The sequence below is a fragment of the Rousettus aegyptiacus genome, unplaced genomic scaffold (genome assembly GCF_014176215.1).
Source record: "Rousettus aegyptiacus isolate mRouAeg1 unplaced genomic scaffold, mRouAeg1.p scaffold_m13_p_1, whole genome shotgun sequence".
NCBI lineage: Eukaryota > Metazoa > Chordata > Mammalia > Chiroptera > Pteropodidae > Rousettus > Rousettus aegyptiacus.
The window spans coordinates 27,429,414-27,443,536 of NW_023416284.1; the positions used below are offsets into that span (position 1 = coordinate 27,429,414).

At 34.7% G+C, this 14,123-nt stretch overlaps 1 protein-coding gene and 1 pseudogene across 5 annotated transcripts in view; one reads left to right on the forward strand and one right to left on the reverse strand.

Annotated features, from left to right (window-relative positions):
* Nucleotides 1-14,123, forward strand: part of CCDC30 (coiled-coil domain containing 30) — a 92,365-nt gene that overhangs the window by 27,788 nt on the left and 50,454 nt on the right. For 2 of the 5 annotated variants that reach the window (XM_036232718.1, XM_036232719.1), the window contains exons 7-8: nucleotides 4,481-4,606; nucleotides 5,967-6,104. The exons of 1 other annotated variant lie outside the window; for it this stretch is intronic. In XM_036232718.1, the coding sequence (XP_036088611.1) occupies nucleotides 4,481-4,606; nucleotides 5,967-6,104 (264 nt within the window). Of the gene's footprint in view, nucleotides 1-4,480; nucleotides 4,607-5,966; nucleotides 6,105-10,668; nucleotides 10,839-14,123 lie in introns of all 5 variants that reach the window. 2 more of the 5 variants (XM_036232716.1, XM_036232717.1) reach the window with 2 other exon arrangements.
* LOC118605298 lies at nucleotides 12,814-12,932 on the reverse strand (annotated as a pseudogene).

Consider the following 14,123-nt stretch of genomic DNA (forward strand, 5'->3'; position numbering starts at 1 on the left):
CCATCAGGTCCACAGCTTTTCTATGTACAGGAGATTCATTACTGATTCACATCCTTACTAGTTCTAGGTCTATTCAAGTTTTCAAATCAGATTCAGTCTTTGTTGGTTTTGTGTTTCTAGGAATTTGTCCTTTTCTTCTAAGTTATCCAGTCTGTTGGTATACAATGTTCCGAGTACTCTAGTCTCTTATAATCTTTTATGCCTATAGAATTAGTAATAATGTCCCCACTTTCAATTCTCATTTTAGAAATTTGAGTCTTTCTTTTTTTTCTTAGTCATTCTAGCTAAAGTTTTGTCTATTTTGTTGATCTTCTTAAAGAACCAACTTTTAGTTTGACCAATTTTCTGTGTTTTTCTATTCTCCAGGTTGTTTATCTCTGCTCTAACCTTTGGATTTAGTTTGTTATTCTTTTTCTAGTTTCTTAAATTGTGAAGTTTAGTTATTGACTTGAGATCTTTCTTGTTCTTTAAGCATTCATAGCTATAAATTTCCCCTTAACATTGTTTTCATTGCATCTTATAAATTTTAGTTTGTTGCACTTTCATTTGTCTCCAAGGATTTCATAATTTCTCTTGTGATTTCTTCTTTGATCCATTGGTTGTTTAAGAGTGTGTTGTTAGGCTGTGCTGTAAACCAGTTTTCTTTTCCTTGTTATCAACATGTGAAATATGTATGGTTTTCTAAAATAATAAAACTTTGTATTGACTCTCCAATGATCCTTTCACTTCATCCCAAAGAGAGCTAGCTGAAATGGGCTAATGAGAAATATTGTAAATAAACATCCCTTCTCTTTAAAGGTGAATAAATAACCAATAATAGTTAAATGACCTTTTAAAGCCATTTCCTGGTGAATGATAACATAATTAAATAGATTTTTGCCTTCTAAGTTCTCTCTTGATCTTTCATGAAGAAAAACTTTAAGCTTCCTTACTGCTGTTTAGCCTGGTAATGGTGATATCAATAAGTATTAACTAAAGGATCATTCTCAGCAGAAGAATGAAGTGAACTAAGTGCAGTAATAAGTAGGGAATGAGTGACAGTCCTTTCCAGAGTTAGTTTTCAGATCTTCACCTTGTGCCCTGCTTTCCTTGGTATGGATCGCCAGCTTTAAATGGGCACTCGGGTGCCTCATTCCTTAGCTCTGACTACTTTAATTTTCCTACAAAAAGGAAGTAAAAGAATGGAAACTAAGATCCGAGTGCCTATAATGCAATGACATTACTGCTGGAGGTGTGACATCACTCATTTCATGTTAACAGAAATTCTGGTAGGTAGGTATTGTTTACCCTGCTTTACAAATGAGGGAACCAAGCTCACAAATTCATAAATGTGAAAGTCAAGAATTTCAAATTTCAACGGACTACAAAACCTGTTTTTGTCACTGTGATTTTCAAATTATGTTACAAGGATGCTTGCTGTTTCACAGATGCAAACCTCTAGTTCTTCTACCTCCAAGAACCAGAGAAGCCTCCACTTTGGGCACTCTGTTAGACAGTTTCCCTATGAGATTTATTTTGAAGAAAAATGGTAGGGTAGAGTGTGACTTTAAAAAGGACAAATAATTTAGAAAACTACTTCCTTAAATCAAGCAGGCTCCTCAAGATATGACTGTGTTCCTTGCCCATTTCTGTAGGCAGATAGATTTACCATTCAGTAGACCATCTTAGTGCTGATATGTGTGTTCTCAGAGAAAATGCTTAAAATAGAAGAAATATTAGGTAACCACAACGTATCGAGCCTCTGTCATCTGATGTGATCTATTCTAGGTGTTTTACAAACATAATCTTGTGTAATCCCTATAACAGCCCTCTCCAAAGTAGGAAGGAGAATTCCTATTTCACATCTGAGCAAGCTTAAAGGAGTTGATGCAGGTTTGTCTAGCCCTAGAATTCATTTTCTACACCGTATCAATCCTCATGAGTATTTATAGAGAGTATATATATTAGGGATTAATTTTAACTCATGGGAGTTATAGCATGCTCAGCACTGACCACACAAACCGTTTCTACCTGGAAGTGGTGACTGGGCCGTATTTCATTCTCTACAGTGCCTGCGTTTGCCATCTCATTTGACCGTGCCTGTGAGAGAGTAGAGCACAATGCAAACACACAGGGGAATGGCAGTAACATTTGTCATATTGAGCTTGGGAGGTACAGTGGTTCAGAGCATTAACTGATCCCTACTTTTCAGACAGTGGAACACTGATAGTGGAAAATTCTGAGCTGTTACACAGTCCTCCAGAGTCGTTGGCAGCTACCCGGTGCCAATGACGCCCTTCTCTAAGCAAGTCCATTAGTCCTCCTCTTTGTTTACTGCCAGCTGACAGATGAGGTAGGCTCCCTTCAGCTACCCAGAGGTCTCTATGTATACTGTTGCTCATTTCTCATATTATTTGCTGTCCCTTTTCTGTGTTTTTCTGTTTTAAACTTTGGTTGGTGGTCATAAAATATGTAAATTGACTAAATGCATAACTATATTTAGTATGCCACAATTATGGTAAGTTTTAAATATATATTCTTTTGAAGTTATCTTCTAAAAGTTATAGCATTAAAACACATGACATTTTTATACTGAGGAAACACAAAGGAAATGAGGGGAATGTTCAGTTTTAAGAGTTGAAATGTTTCCTGCCCTTTGTACTGTGGTGTAAGAGTAAGGCTAAGGAGACTCTTGCTTTACGCGTTGAATACATCACTATATCATGTATGGATGTGCAAATACATTCACCAGTGCAGATGGTGGATGGTAACGAGGAAGGGGCTTCTTTGGGGATGGGGGTGGGGGGAGAAATATAAACTTCTCTGTATACTTGTGCACTGCTGCTAATATGGCAACATGATTCATACACAGCTCTTTTGTCCATATCAGTAGACAGGAAGATTTGTAAAAGTTACACTTAGGTTTTAGCATCCATTTTCCCTGTAATGCTTCCCTTTTTTCTGACTCATCAGTTTGAGATTAAATATGTGAAAAGTAAATTATTGATAATCAACTTTATAAACTAATGGATTAATTTTTTTTTAAATCTATAGGTTAAATTAATACACATCTGGAAGTAAGTTATGAATCTAGAAATACAAGCAAAGCTCTGGAATACTTGCCCCAAAATTTAACTAGATCAATTTTTTTGGTAAATCAACCCTTTTTTTTTCCTTTGGCTTAAGTAAATGAATCTTTTAATCTCTGAATTAAACTAAAAACTAAATTGAAATTTCTGTTGAAACTTAATTCTGAATAGAAAGCATTTGACAAAACCCAACATCCATTTACGATAAAAACTCTCAACAGAGTGGCCATACCTCAACATAATAAAGACTATATATGACAAGTCCACAGCTAACATTAAACTCAATGGCAGAAAGCTAAAATTTTTTTCTCTAGGGTCAGGAACAAGGCAAGGTACACACTCTTGTCACTTTTATTCAACATAGTATCGGAAGTCCTAGCCAGAGCAATTAGGCAAGAAAAAGAAATAAAAGGCATAAAATTGGAAAGGAAATGACAGTTTGCAGATGACATGGTATTGTGTATAGAAAACCCTAAAGACTCCACCAAAAATACTGTTAAAGCTAATAAATGAATTTAATAAAGTTGCAGGATACAAAATCAATATACAAAAATCTGTTCTGGTTCTATACACTAATAACAAACTATCAGAAAAAGAAATTAAGAAAATAAATTAGAGGAAAGTAATGTATAGCATGGCAACTATATTTAATGACACTGCACTGCATATTTGAAAATAGCTAGAAGAATGGATTTTGAAAGTTCTCTCACAAGGAAAACAAATTTTATAACTAGGTATGGTGACAGATGTCAACTCGACTGTTGTGATCATTTTCCAAAATATACAAATATTGGATTGTTATGTTGTACCCCAGAAACTAATTAATGGTATATGTCAATTATACCTCAATAAAAATAAGTAAAATAAAACAAAGGCTTATAAGTTAGACTTCGTTTGAATCCTAGTGCTGACTGTGTGACCTTGAGGAAATTACCTCACTTATGTTCTCCATAAAAAGAGCATAATAATAGTTCCAATCTCATAGGAATTCTGGTAAAACAAAATAAGATAATGCATCTAAAGAATTTACCATAACATCTGGCATATGATAAGCACTAAAGAAAGGGTAACTGCTATTATTGTTTTTGCAATAATTATTATCAATTCGATAAGATTTCAATAATACCTTATATTTGGTAGGTGCTTAAAATTTACAAAATGCTTTCAAAATCACATTTTACTCCTCTTCTCATGGCTATGATGTACATACGACAAGCATCAGCTCCATTTATTCTTGAGAAACCAATCTCAGAAGGGAAAATGTATCTTATGAACTATGGTGCCATTAACTAGTTTTCCCAGCTTTTTAGATGACTTTATATTTGAGTTAGGCATGTAAATATCATCATCAGAATTTATAGGAAGCATGTTTATTATATATAGAATTAATTATCTAAAAATACTTTCTGCAGGTATTGAAAATGAGCCAAGAAAAAATCAAAATATCCAAAAGTGAGTTGTCAGGAGAGAAAGAAAGGAAAAAGCAATTGACGCCAGATCTTAATACTGTACAGATGGATTTGAAAATTGATAATGAGGTATTTTGCCATTTAGGATGTTATTTTCCTCTTTTTTGCATTTCTTATTTAGGGATTTCATGTTATCATTTATGTTGATTTTAAAATAAGTTGTAGCTATAGGATGTGTTTTTATTAGTAATAATGGGGTGACTATTGTTTCTACCAGCTGAGTTCCAGCACTAGCTATGAACAGCCCTTTAAGTAGCAGGTGTTTGATTATTATGGCGGTCATAGAATCATGGACTTGTTTCTCCTTTTAATTTCTTGTCCTGCCATCTTGGAAAGGTCTATCAGGACACATAACCAGCACATATTTGGAAGGGAGAACTGGAAGTGAGTTCACCAATTTAGAATTTTGATCCCCAATTTAGAGAATGGTGACAATCAGTCTGCAGGGTGGGTGAAAGCCAGTGAATTGCCCTAAATCCCATCCTGAGGACATATGGGAATTTTCCATGAAATGAGGGAGGAAATCAATACCACTTGCCCTCTTCCTGTGGTTTTGGATGGCCCCTTCTACGTTCTCTCCTTTTTGTCCAATGCCTTCCTCATCAACATTTTCCTCCATCTCCAAGCTCAGAGCTTTGGGAATATACCAAGTAGTTCCTCTTCTGAAATAAATTTTATATCACCTGTTCCTTTCATAGAGTACTACAGACTGACTCTCAGGCTTCAGTCATTCACCAGTCAAACACTGTATATTCCATGTCATCAGTGTAGAAATTTGATTTAAAAAAAAACAAAAAACCTACATCTTACTAAAATGTTTTCTCTCATGGAAAGAAAAATCAGAGGATTAGAGGAAACCTCTGTTAATTAAATCACTGACGATACATTATTGAGTAAGGTAGCATAATTTGTAGTTAAGAACACAGAGTTTGAAATTAGACAGTTTGAATCTCAGCTTTACCACTTCCAGGCTCTGTGAATTTAGGCAGGTCACTTAAGTTCTCTGAGCCTCAGTTTCAATAACCCTACCTCATGGGGTTGTCATAAGATTAAAGGTAAACCATATAGGATATTGTTCTATAAAAGGCAACTTTAAAAAAAGATCCATTTTAAAATAGGTAATATAACAAACTGGAATTGCTGAAGAATCTACCTCTATGCAAGCCTTGTGTAAAGCAGGAGTGACTCTAGAAATCCAGGTTTTCAGCCCGTTAACTGATAAAAATTAAGAATGCTCAATTTAATTAACTGGTTGGAATAACATTTGTTTTAACTCCTAAGAAAGGAGCCTGCTGCCAGAGGATAGGTTAAAATATTTAAAACAAAAAAGTTGTCAGAATCATTTTAAAGATTCTTTTTTTAGATATATTAAACCTTTTATGGGGAAAGTCTTATTTTATTCTACTAAATATCTTCATTTCTTTATCAGGAATTGCAAAAATCAAAGTCAGAACTTATGTGCCTTTACAATGAAATTCAAAGTCTTCCAGGGGCAGCAGAAGACAGAAACCATTTTTTAATAGCTTATAACCAGCTACAAAGAGAGAATTCTGAGTTAGAAACAAAGGTGAGACTGAATTATGAAGTCTTTAAATGTTCAATGTATGACATGTTTTATAAGGATAAGATCAAAGGAAAATAATTTTTAGTAAGAGATGATTTGGAAATTGGAGTTTCTTTTATTATTATAAAATAAATTACCATATAGTGTGGATTATAAGTCAAGCCTAATTTCTGGATAAACATTCAGACTAAAGTCACTACTTCACTCAGGATCAATCCATGTCTTTTTTACTTTAAATCAGCTTCCTAACAACTTAAATTTTGGAGCACATACTATAATATAAAAGGTTTACTTTAAAACAGAATTACTATATGATCTAGCAATTCCACTTATAGGTGTACACCCAACAATATTGAAAGCAGAGTCACAAAGAGATGTTTGTATAATCATATCCATAGCAGCATTATTCACAATATCTAAAATGCGAGCAAACCAATTGCCATCAATGGATGATCGGATAAGCGAATAGTGGAACATACATGACATGGAATATCATTCAGCCTTTAAAATGAAGGAAAATCTGCAAAATGCTATAACATGGATCAACCTTAAGGACATGTGAAGTGAAAAAAAAAATACTATGTGATTCCACTTATGTGAGTAGTCTAAGTAGAGTAGTCAAAATCATAAAGACAGAAAGTATAATGGTGGTTGCCAGGGATGGGGGAGGGAAGAATGGGGAATTGTTCTTTAATAGGCGTAGAGTTTGTTTTACAAGATAAAGAAAGTTATGAGATGGATGGTGGTAATGGTTGTACAATGTGAATGAATTTAATACCACTGAACTGTACACTTAAAAATTATTAAGATGGTAAATTTTGTGTTACATATATTTTACCACAATAAAAAATGCAAAAACATAGAAACAAAAGTTTACTTACATGTCTTTGACTTTAAAACTTATAATCAAAACATCTTCCTTAGTTATACTGAAATTAGACTTATACTTAGAATTTGGAAAATGTTTAAATGTCTTCACCCTAGTTTGTTCCCCAAGTATAAAAATGGCTGTCAGACCAGGGTTAGTGCAACGGCAGATGGAAAGGTTGCCTGGAGTGTACTTTCTGGAGTCCCACCTACTAGGTTATCACCAACTCCTGGCTGAAAATGTCCTTCCTCAGTCACTCTCTTGATCTTGATTAAAATGGTAGGATGGAGTGGAGGCTTGAACACAGCGTTTAAAATATATCGTGTTTATTTTAATACCATTTGTGAAGTGGAGGACTAAATTGAGGCCTAATTTATTCTGCCTGAAGCTGTTACACTGAGAGCAAGGAGCAAGTTGCTGAGGAATTGGGACATGGATCAAATAGTATGTGACCTAGGGAGGAAAAGGTCTAGAACAGAGGATTTGCTGCTGCCTAGCAGGTTAGCTACGTAGGAAATGGCCTACATCTAAGCCTTGTTTGTGGGACCTTGTCAGCAAGGCGAGTTGTCATCACACTGTATATCTAAATGATATGGTGTTTCAAAATATCAGCAGAAAATTTAACACAGAGGGTGAACTGAGGTGGGAAGAATATAATATAAAAACAAGAGGTCCGGGTCACTATCCTGGTAATCTGGCTTTCCCTCTCTCTTCTCTTTTTCTTATTAAAACAAACAAACAAAACAAACAAAATGAGCTAAACTTTTTACTTTGAAATAATTGCAGCCTTACAGAAAAGTTGCAAAAATACTACAAAGAATTCCCACATACCTTGCCCCCTCCAGATGTTAGCATGGCACCATTTGCTTTATCATCCTCTCCTCTGTGTGAACATGTATGTGCTTGTGTGCACACACACACACACACACTTTTTTTTCTGAAACCCTTTGAGTGAGTTGGAGACATAATACTTCTTTACCACTAAGTATGCCCATGTATGTTTGCTAAAATCAGTGAGATCTCTTTGTCACAGTACAAGTCTCAAAATCAGAAAATTAACATCAGTATAGTATTACTATCTAGTCTACAGCTCATATGCAAATTTCACCAATTGTTCCACTCTATAGCAAAAGAAGAACTTTTTTTTTTTTCCAGTCCAGGATCCAATCCAGGATCACACATTACTTTCATTGTTATCTCTCTGTAGCTCCTTTAATCTGCAACAGTTCCTCAGTCTTTCTTTGTTGTTCATGACTTTGATAATTTTGAAGAGTATAGAAAAGTACCAGTACATTTATTTTGAAGCATGTTCCTCAATTTGAATTTGTCTGATGTTTCCCCAATATAATTTAGGTTACATATTTTTGGCAGAAATACTGCAGAAATGATTTAGCCTTCTCAGTGCATTATATTAGGGAACACATAATATCTTTTCGCTCTATTACTAGTGATGTTATTATTGATCATTTGGTTGATACTATCTGCCAGATTTCTTCACCATAAAGTTATTATTGTTTCCTTTGCAATTAATAAGTACTTGGTGGGGAGATACTTTGAGACTATGTATTCTATTTCCCATCAAACATTTACTCATTAAAACTTTGTTTTGAATCTTTAATTCTTTAATATTATTCCAATTTCTATTCAGACCATAGAGTGCTTTAGACTTAGAAGTAGTCTTGCTAAGAATGGCTTTAAAATGTGTAGCTTATGTATTCACTAAAGCCCCAGTTTTCTATAGCCTATACTTTTCTTTGGGTCACAGTACTTAGATTCATAGTTACAGAATTTTCTAGCTGGAAGGGATATGCTCATGCAAGCCAGCATCTTCAAATTACAGATAAGAAAACCAGGCTCAGAGATTTTAAACAACTGCCAAATTGTCTGGTCTGTCCTCCCTACTCTAGGGCCTCAGGCAGAAAGTGAAACAATCTGTGTAATACTTTTCATGATATTTAAACATAGATGAGTATTAGATAGAGCTATGTCACTAAGATAAAATTTTGGTGGAGAGGAGCCTGCGGAACAGAATTGATCCTGCTCTATCCACATCTGTATCATGGAAGGTCTTGTGAATTTAACTTTCTTCATGATAAAAGAGTAAAGCTTCTACCTACTTAAGATATACACCAACTTTATCATGTGAAAATCCAGAATACCTGGAAAACATTCAGTATTAATGTCAACATCCTCTTCAGAAACCTTTAGCAGTTCTCAGTTTGCTATAATATCATTTAAATTCCTTTTGGCTTTCTTCTTAAGAAACGAAAATTTATTACTTGTAATGTTTAAATTTTTACATTGACCATAAAAATCAGTGAAGTAGCATTTTGGAATCTCCTTTTTCCTGCTTACAAAAGTAATCCAAACTTATTAAGAATTTTTATCTTTAACTGAAACCTACCTTCATTCTTACCTTATTTCCTCAACTCCTTGTCTTGTAGCCTCTACTTCAGTAAGACCATCCTCTACTTCCACTCAAATACTCTACACTGAATTCCACACCAGTGCCTTTGACCATATTGCTCATGTTTTAAATGCTTTAAATGTGCTGTAGTCTCTCACCTATACCCTATGACCCAGTTCAAGACCAATGCTGTCTCTTGAAGAGGTTATAGTTTTTATGAGATTATATGGATTTATGAGATTATAATCTATATCATGCACTGTACTTTCTCTTTAGAGAATTGAAAAGGCGGAGAAAACCAAAGGGGTCTCTTAAAGTAACTTAAACTGACCTTTAGAATTAAGTTCATTGTGTTTTTAAAATCAAACACAATTACTGTAAAAACCTGCATTTTCAGACAGGCTCAGAATGGGAGTCAGGCAAGTTGCTGTCTATCTTAATGCAATCTTTTGTTGGGAATCCATCTTCCATTCTTCGAACTACCCTCTTCCCACCCTTTCTTCTGCCTTCTGGAAGATTCTTTCATTTTATGTGAAGAAATAAGGAGCAACCTTTGAGAAAAGGAACCTGTCAAAAATTTTAAAAACCTGAACAAATGTTTTGCCAAATCACACAACAGAACAGTGACTCTCAAAGCATCTGCCTGCATTAGAATTACCTGAGAAATTTATTTAAAATGCAAGTCCCCATTTCCCAGCCCAAACCACTGATTCTGAATCTGTGAGGCAACATGAGGTTTCATGTTTAAATCCTCAGGTGATAGCTGCTCTTCTACACTAAAGTTTGAGAACCAGTCCAGGAGCATTTACACATTTAAATGTTTCCAAACAGATAGGATGAGACTGTAAGAAATTTGTTTTCCGTAATGTATGTATAACATTCTTTCTATTGTTTTCTTTAACAGTATACTATTAATTTTATGAATCAGTGAAGTACATTCAAAACAAGAACAAAAACATGTAATAATAGTGTAAAACTCTATATATCACAGTTTTTGATTGTCAAAAGATAGAAGAAAACCCTAAAGGGCACTGTGAGAAGCCAATCCCAGAAATCAAAAATACTCCTTTATTTTAATAACCATGGATTGATGTACCCTTATGCCTGTGATAAAAATGGATGAGATTATGTAACAACTGTAAATTATTAAATTGGAAGAAAACTTAAACCAGGATGTCAATTTATATTACTTAAGGCAATAACTAAGCATTTAATGGAATCATTATACATTTTTCACAGTTGTGCATAAGATATGCAAAATAGAATATTTGTTTTTTCATTTAACTTCACAGGTCTTGAAGCTTGCACAAGAATTTGAACAATTAAATTACTTTACTGTAGGGAGAAAAACTGCAGATGCTAATTTAATTACAAGTGAAAACATCTGTAAAGATCTTGTATCTAAAGTACCAATTTTAGAAGCAGAAGTTCAAAACCCAAAGGAAGAGAAAGAGAAACTCTGGTAAATTGAGAAAATCCTATGTCATGTTAATTATTGGGGGTGGGGGTACAGTTTACTTGGCCTGATCATTATAAGAATCTGACATTCATTTCCAAATGATATGAGTGGAAAAATTAGTTATAAGTAAACATTCTCCAAAGAGAAACTATTTTTCCTGCTTTTTAAAATAAATATGCTTTTTATGGAAATTTGTAAAGCATGAAAAAGTGCAAGGAAATAATAATAATTTATAATTTCCACCATGGAGAGCTATTAACATCCTAATTTTTAATTTTTCTTCCTTGTCTTTTTTCCGTGTGTGTCTGTATGTATACACACACACACACACACACACACACACACATATATATTTACATAATTAAGACTATACTCTACAGAGGTTTCTTTTTTTTTGCTATTTATAATTGCATATGATTATTGTTTTATGAAACTCTTTCTTCCTTTTTTTTTTTTTTTTTGTCTTTTGGTTAATCTTCCCCTCTGACTCTTGTATTTCTAATTTTTCACCAAAAGTATCTTTCACAGAAACTTTTGAGGCTTGGGCAAATGCATTACTCTATTTTGACATGAAAATTAATAGATGTATTCAAATTTTGTTTGGGCAAAAGCCTAAAACTAGATCATCAAAAGAAAATGATAACAGTCTGTTTTTACTTATATTTCATACTAAAGGATATGTCATCAATAAACTGGAAACATATTGTCTAGGTAGAGCCAAATTTATATTTTCATACATGTTCTAAGACAGAAGATAGTTTCGTTAGTTTTGGGCCCCTGAATTTTATACCATCTTAAATGCTTTTTAAATTTAGAGTGACCTTTACAGGGGGAAAGTACCAGTTCACAGCCCAGGGACTGGGGACACTTGCTTTAAGGTAATGGACTCTGTCTAGCTTTTCTGTTGTTTGTAGTGCTTTTGTTATAGAGTAATGGAAGCCCGTAATCTTAGAACTGGAGGGACCTGAAGGAGATTATAGTAGTTTTCACACTTATTTCTCAAACTTTAAGAGCTTTGGAGCAGGGGTTCAGAAAGCACCTTGGGAGCTGAAGAAAAACAGATGAATGGGACAGTGAGCCCTGTGCTCCCATTTTAGCAGAAGATCCACTTTTATTTGTTTTATATGTGGAGTTCTGCGTAAGATTTTACTTCAAGAAAAGGTCCACAGCTAAGATAAGTTCAAAAACTACTGATCATTAGCTAAGTTTTATGTTTCACAAATGTGGTCTCCGACCAAGAGAACAGAAGTGACTATTTCAGTCACAATCACGTACTTAGCAAATTATCAGCAGGAGTGGGAAAGGTCGTTGGTGTTATGGTGTTGAAATTATGGTGTTGAAAATTGCTCAGGACTTAGTCTCTGTATATGCATAACATAGGGGTGGCATGGGAGGAAGAATGGAAGCCCGTTCTTTCTTGTTCTGGATTGTCTCCAGTGTCTAGAACAATGCCCGATACATAGTAAGTACTCAAAAAATATCTGAATGAATGCACTTTCCCCCCCACTCGCATTATGTACTTGCCACTGAACCCAGGTTGAACTCCCAGTGACAGCCCCAGCCTTACAGAGCCCAGTTGATCTCAGCCTGAGTTTTCTTTCTTAGAAAACTTGGGCCAAAAGAGTTGATAGCTTCCCTCGACCTTAATGCCTTAATGAGGTTTATATTTTCTAACACACTCTTCATTCACCATGTCACTGCATCCTTGCTATCTTTAGCAGAATTGTTCGATAAATGTTCAAGTTAATTTTCATTTCCAGTTCAACTTGAAAGCGGATTATATCTATTTCACAGACTGCTGATATATTTTTCCTCTTCTTCCAAACTTGTCCAAACCATTCAGTAAATGGGTCCCTTCCACATTCAAACAGTTGATCAAACCAAAACCTAGGAGCCACTGTTAGTTCCCCTCACATCTAACTCATCAAAAAATCCTGTTGGTTCTACTGTGAAAATATAAAATATTAAATTTTTTTAACACCTACAGCACCTGGTATTCCTAAGTTGTCTCCCATCCAAGTACTAACCAGGCTCGACCCTGCTTAGCTTCCAAGATCAGACAAGATCAGGCACATTCAGAGTGGCATGGTCATAGACTTAAATATTTTAATACAAAATATTAAATCCTTTTTTATTTCTATCTGTATCTCCACAGCTACTACCCTACTCCATGACTCTGGTTTCACCCACTAGGACTATCGCAATATCTTAACTGGCCTTCCTGCTTCCATACCTCTTTCCCAGTCCATTATGGAGCAACCAAAGTTGCCTTTTAAAAATCCAAATTGAATTGGTATTACTCCCTCTCTTCAAAACTTCTCAATGGCTTCCCATTGCACTTAAAACAAAATCTAAACCCTTACCATGATTTATGAGGCTGCTATGAACATCAGTGTGCAAATATCTTTTTGGATATGTTTTCAAGTCTTTGGGGTAAATAAATACCCAATAGAAGGCTTGCTGGATCATATGTTAGATCAATTCTTAGTTTTTTGAGGAAGCTCCATACTGTTTTCCATAGTGGTCATAACAATTTCCAGTCCCACCAGCAGTGTATGAGGGAGGGTTCCTTTCTCTCCACATCCTCTTTGACACTTGTTGTTACTTGTTTTGTTAATAATAGCTATTCTAACAGGTGTAAGATGGTATTTCATTGTGATTTTGATTTGCATTTCCCTAATAGCTAGTGATGTTGAGCATCTTTTCATTTATCTGTTGGCCATTTTTATGTCCTGTAGGGAGAAGTGTCTGTTTAGGTCCTCTGCCCATTTTTTAATTGGATTCTTCGTTTGTTGTTGTTGTTTTGTTGTTATTGTTGTTGTTGTTGTTGTTGAGTTGTATGAGTTCTTCGTATATTTTGGATATTAGGCCCTTATCAGAGGCATTGCTTGCAAATATATTTTCCCTTTTGGATGGTTGTCTCTTTGTTGATGGTTAATTTTGCTGTGTAGAAGCTTTTTGGTTTGATATAGTTTCATTCATTTATTTTTGCTTTGATTTCCTTTGCCTTTGAGATCAAGTTCATAAAATCCTCTTTAAGTCCAAGGTCCATGAGTTCAGTTCTTATGTTTCTTCTATGAAATGTGTTGTTGCCATTCTTATATTCAAGTCCTTAATCTATTTTTAGTTAATTTTGGTGTGTGGTGATAGACAACAGTCTAGTTTTATTCTAAATCTGTTTAGCTGACTTCTTCTGATACCACTCTGGCAGGGGAGGTAAGTGGGTGCTGTCTCATTATTACCCCAGGATGGGGGAAGAAGCCAAGGTTACCTCTTCAGCCTCTGTGG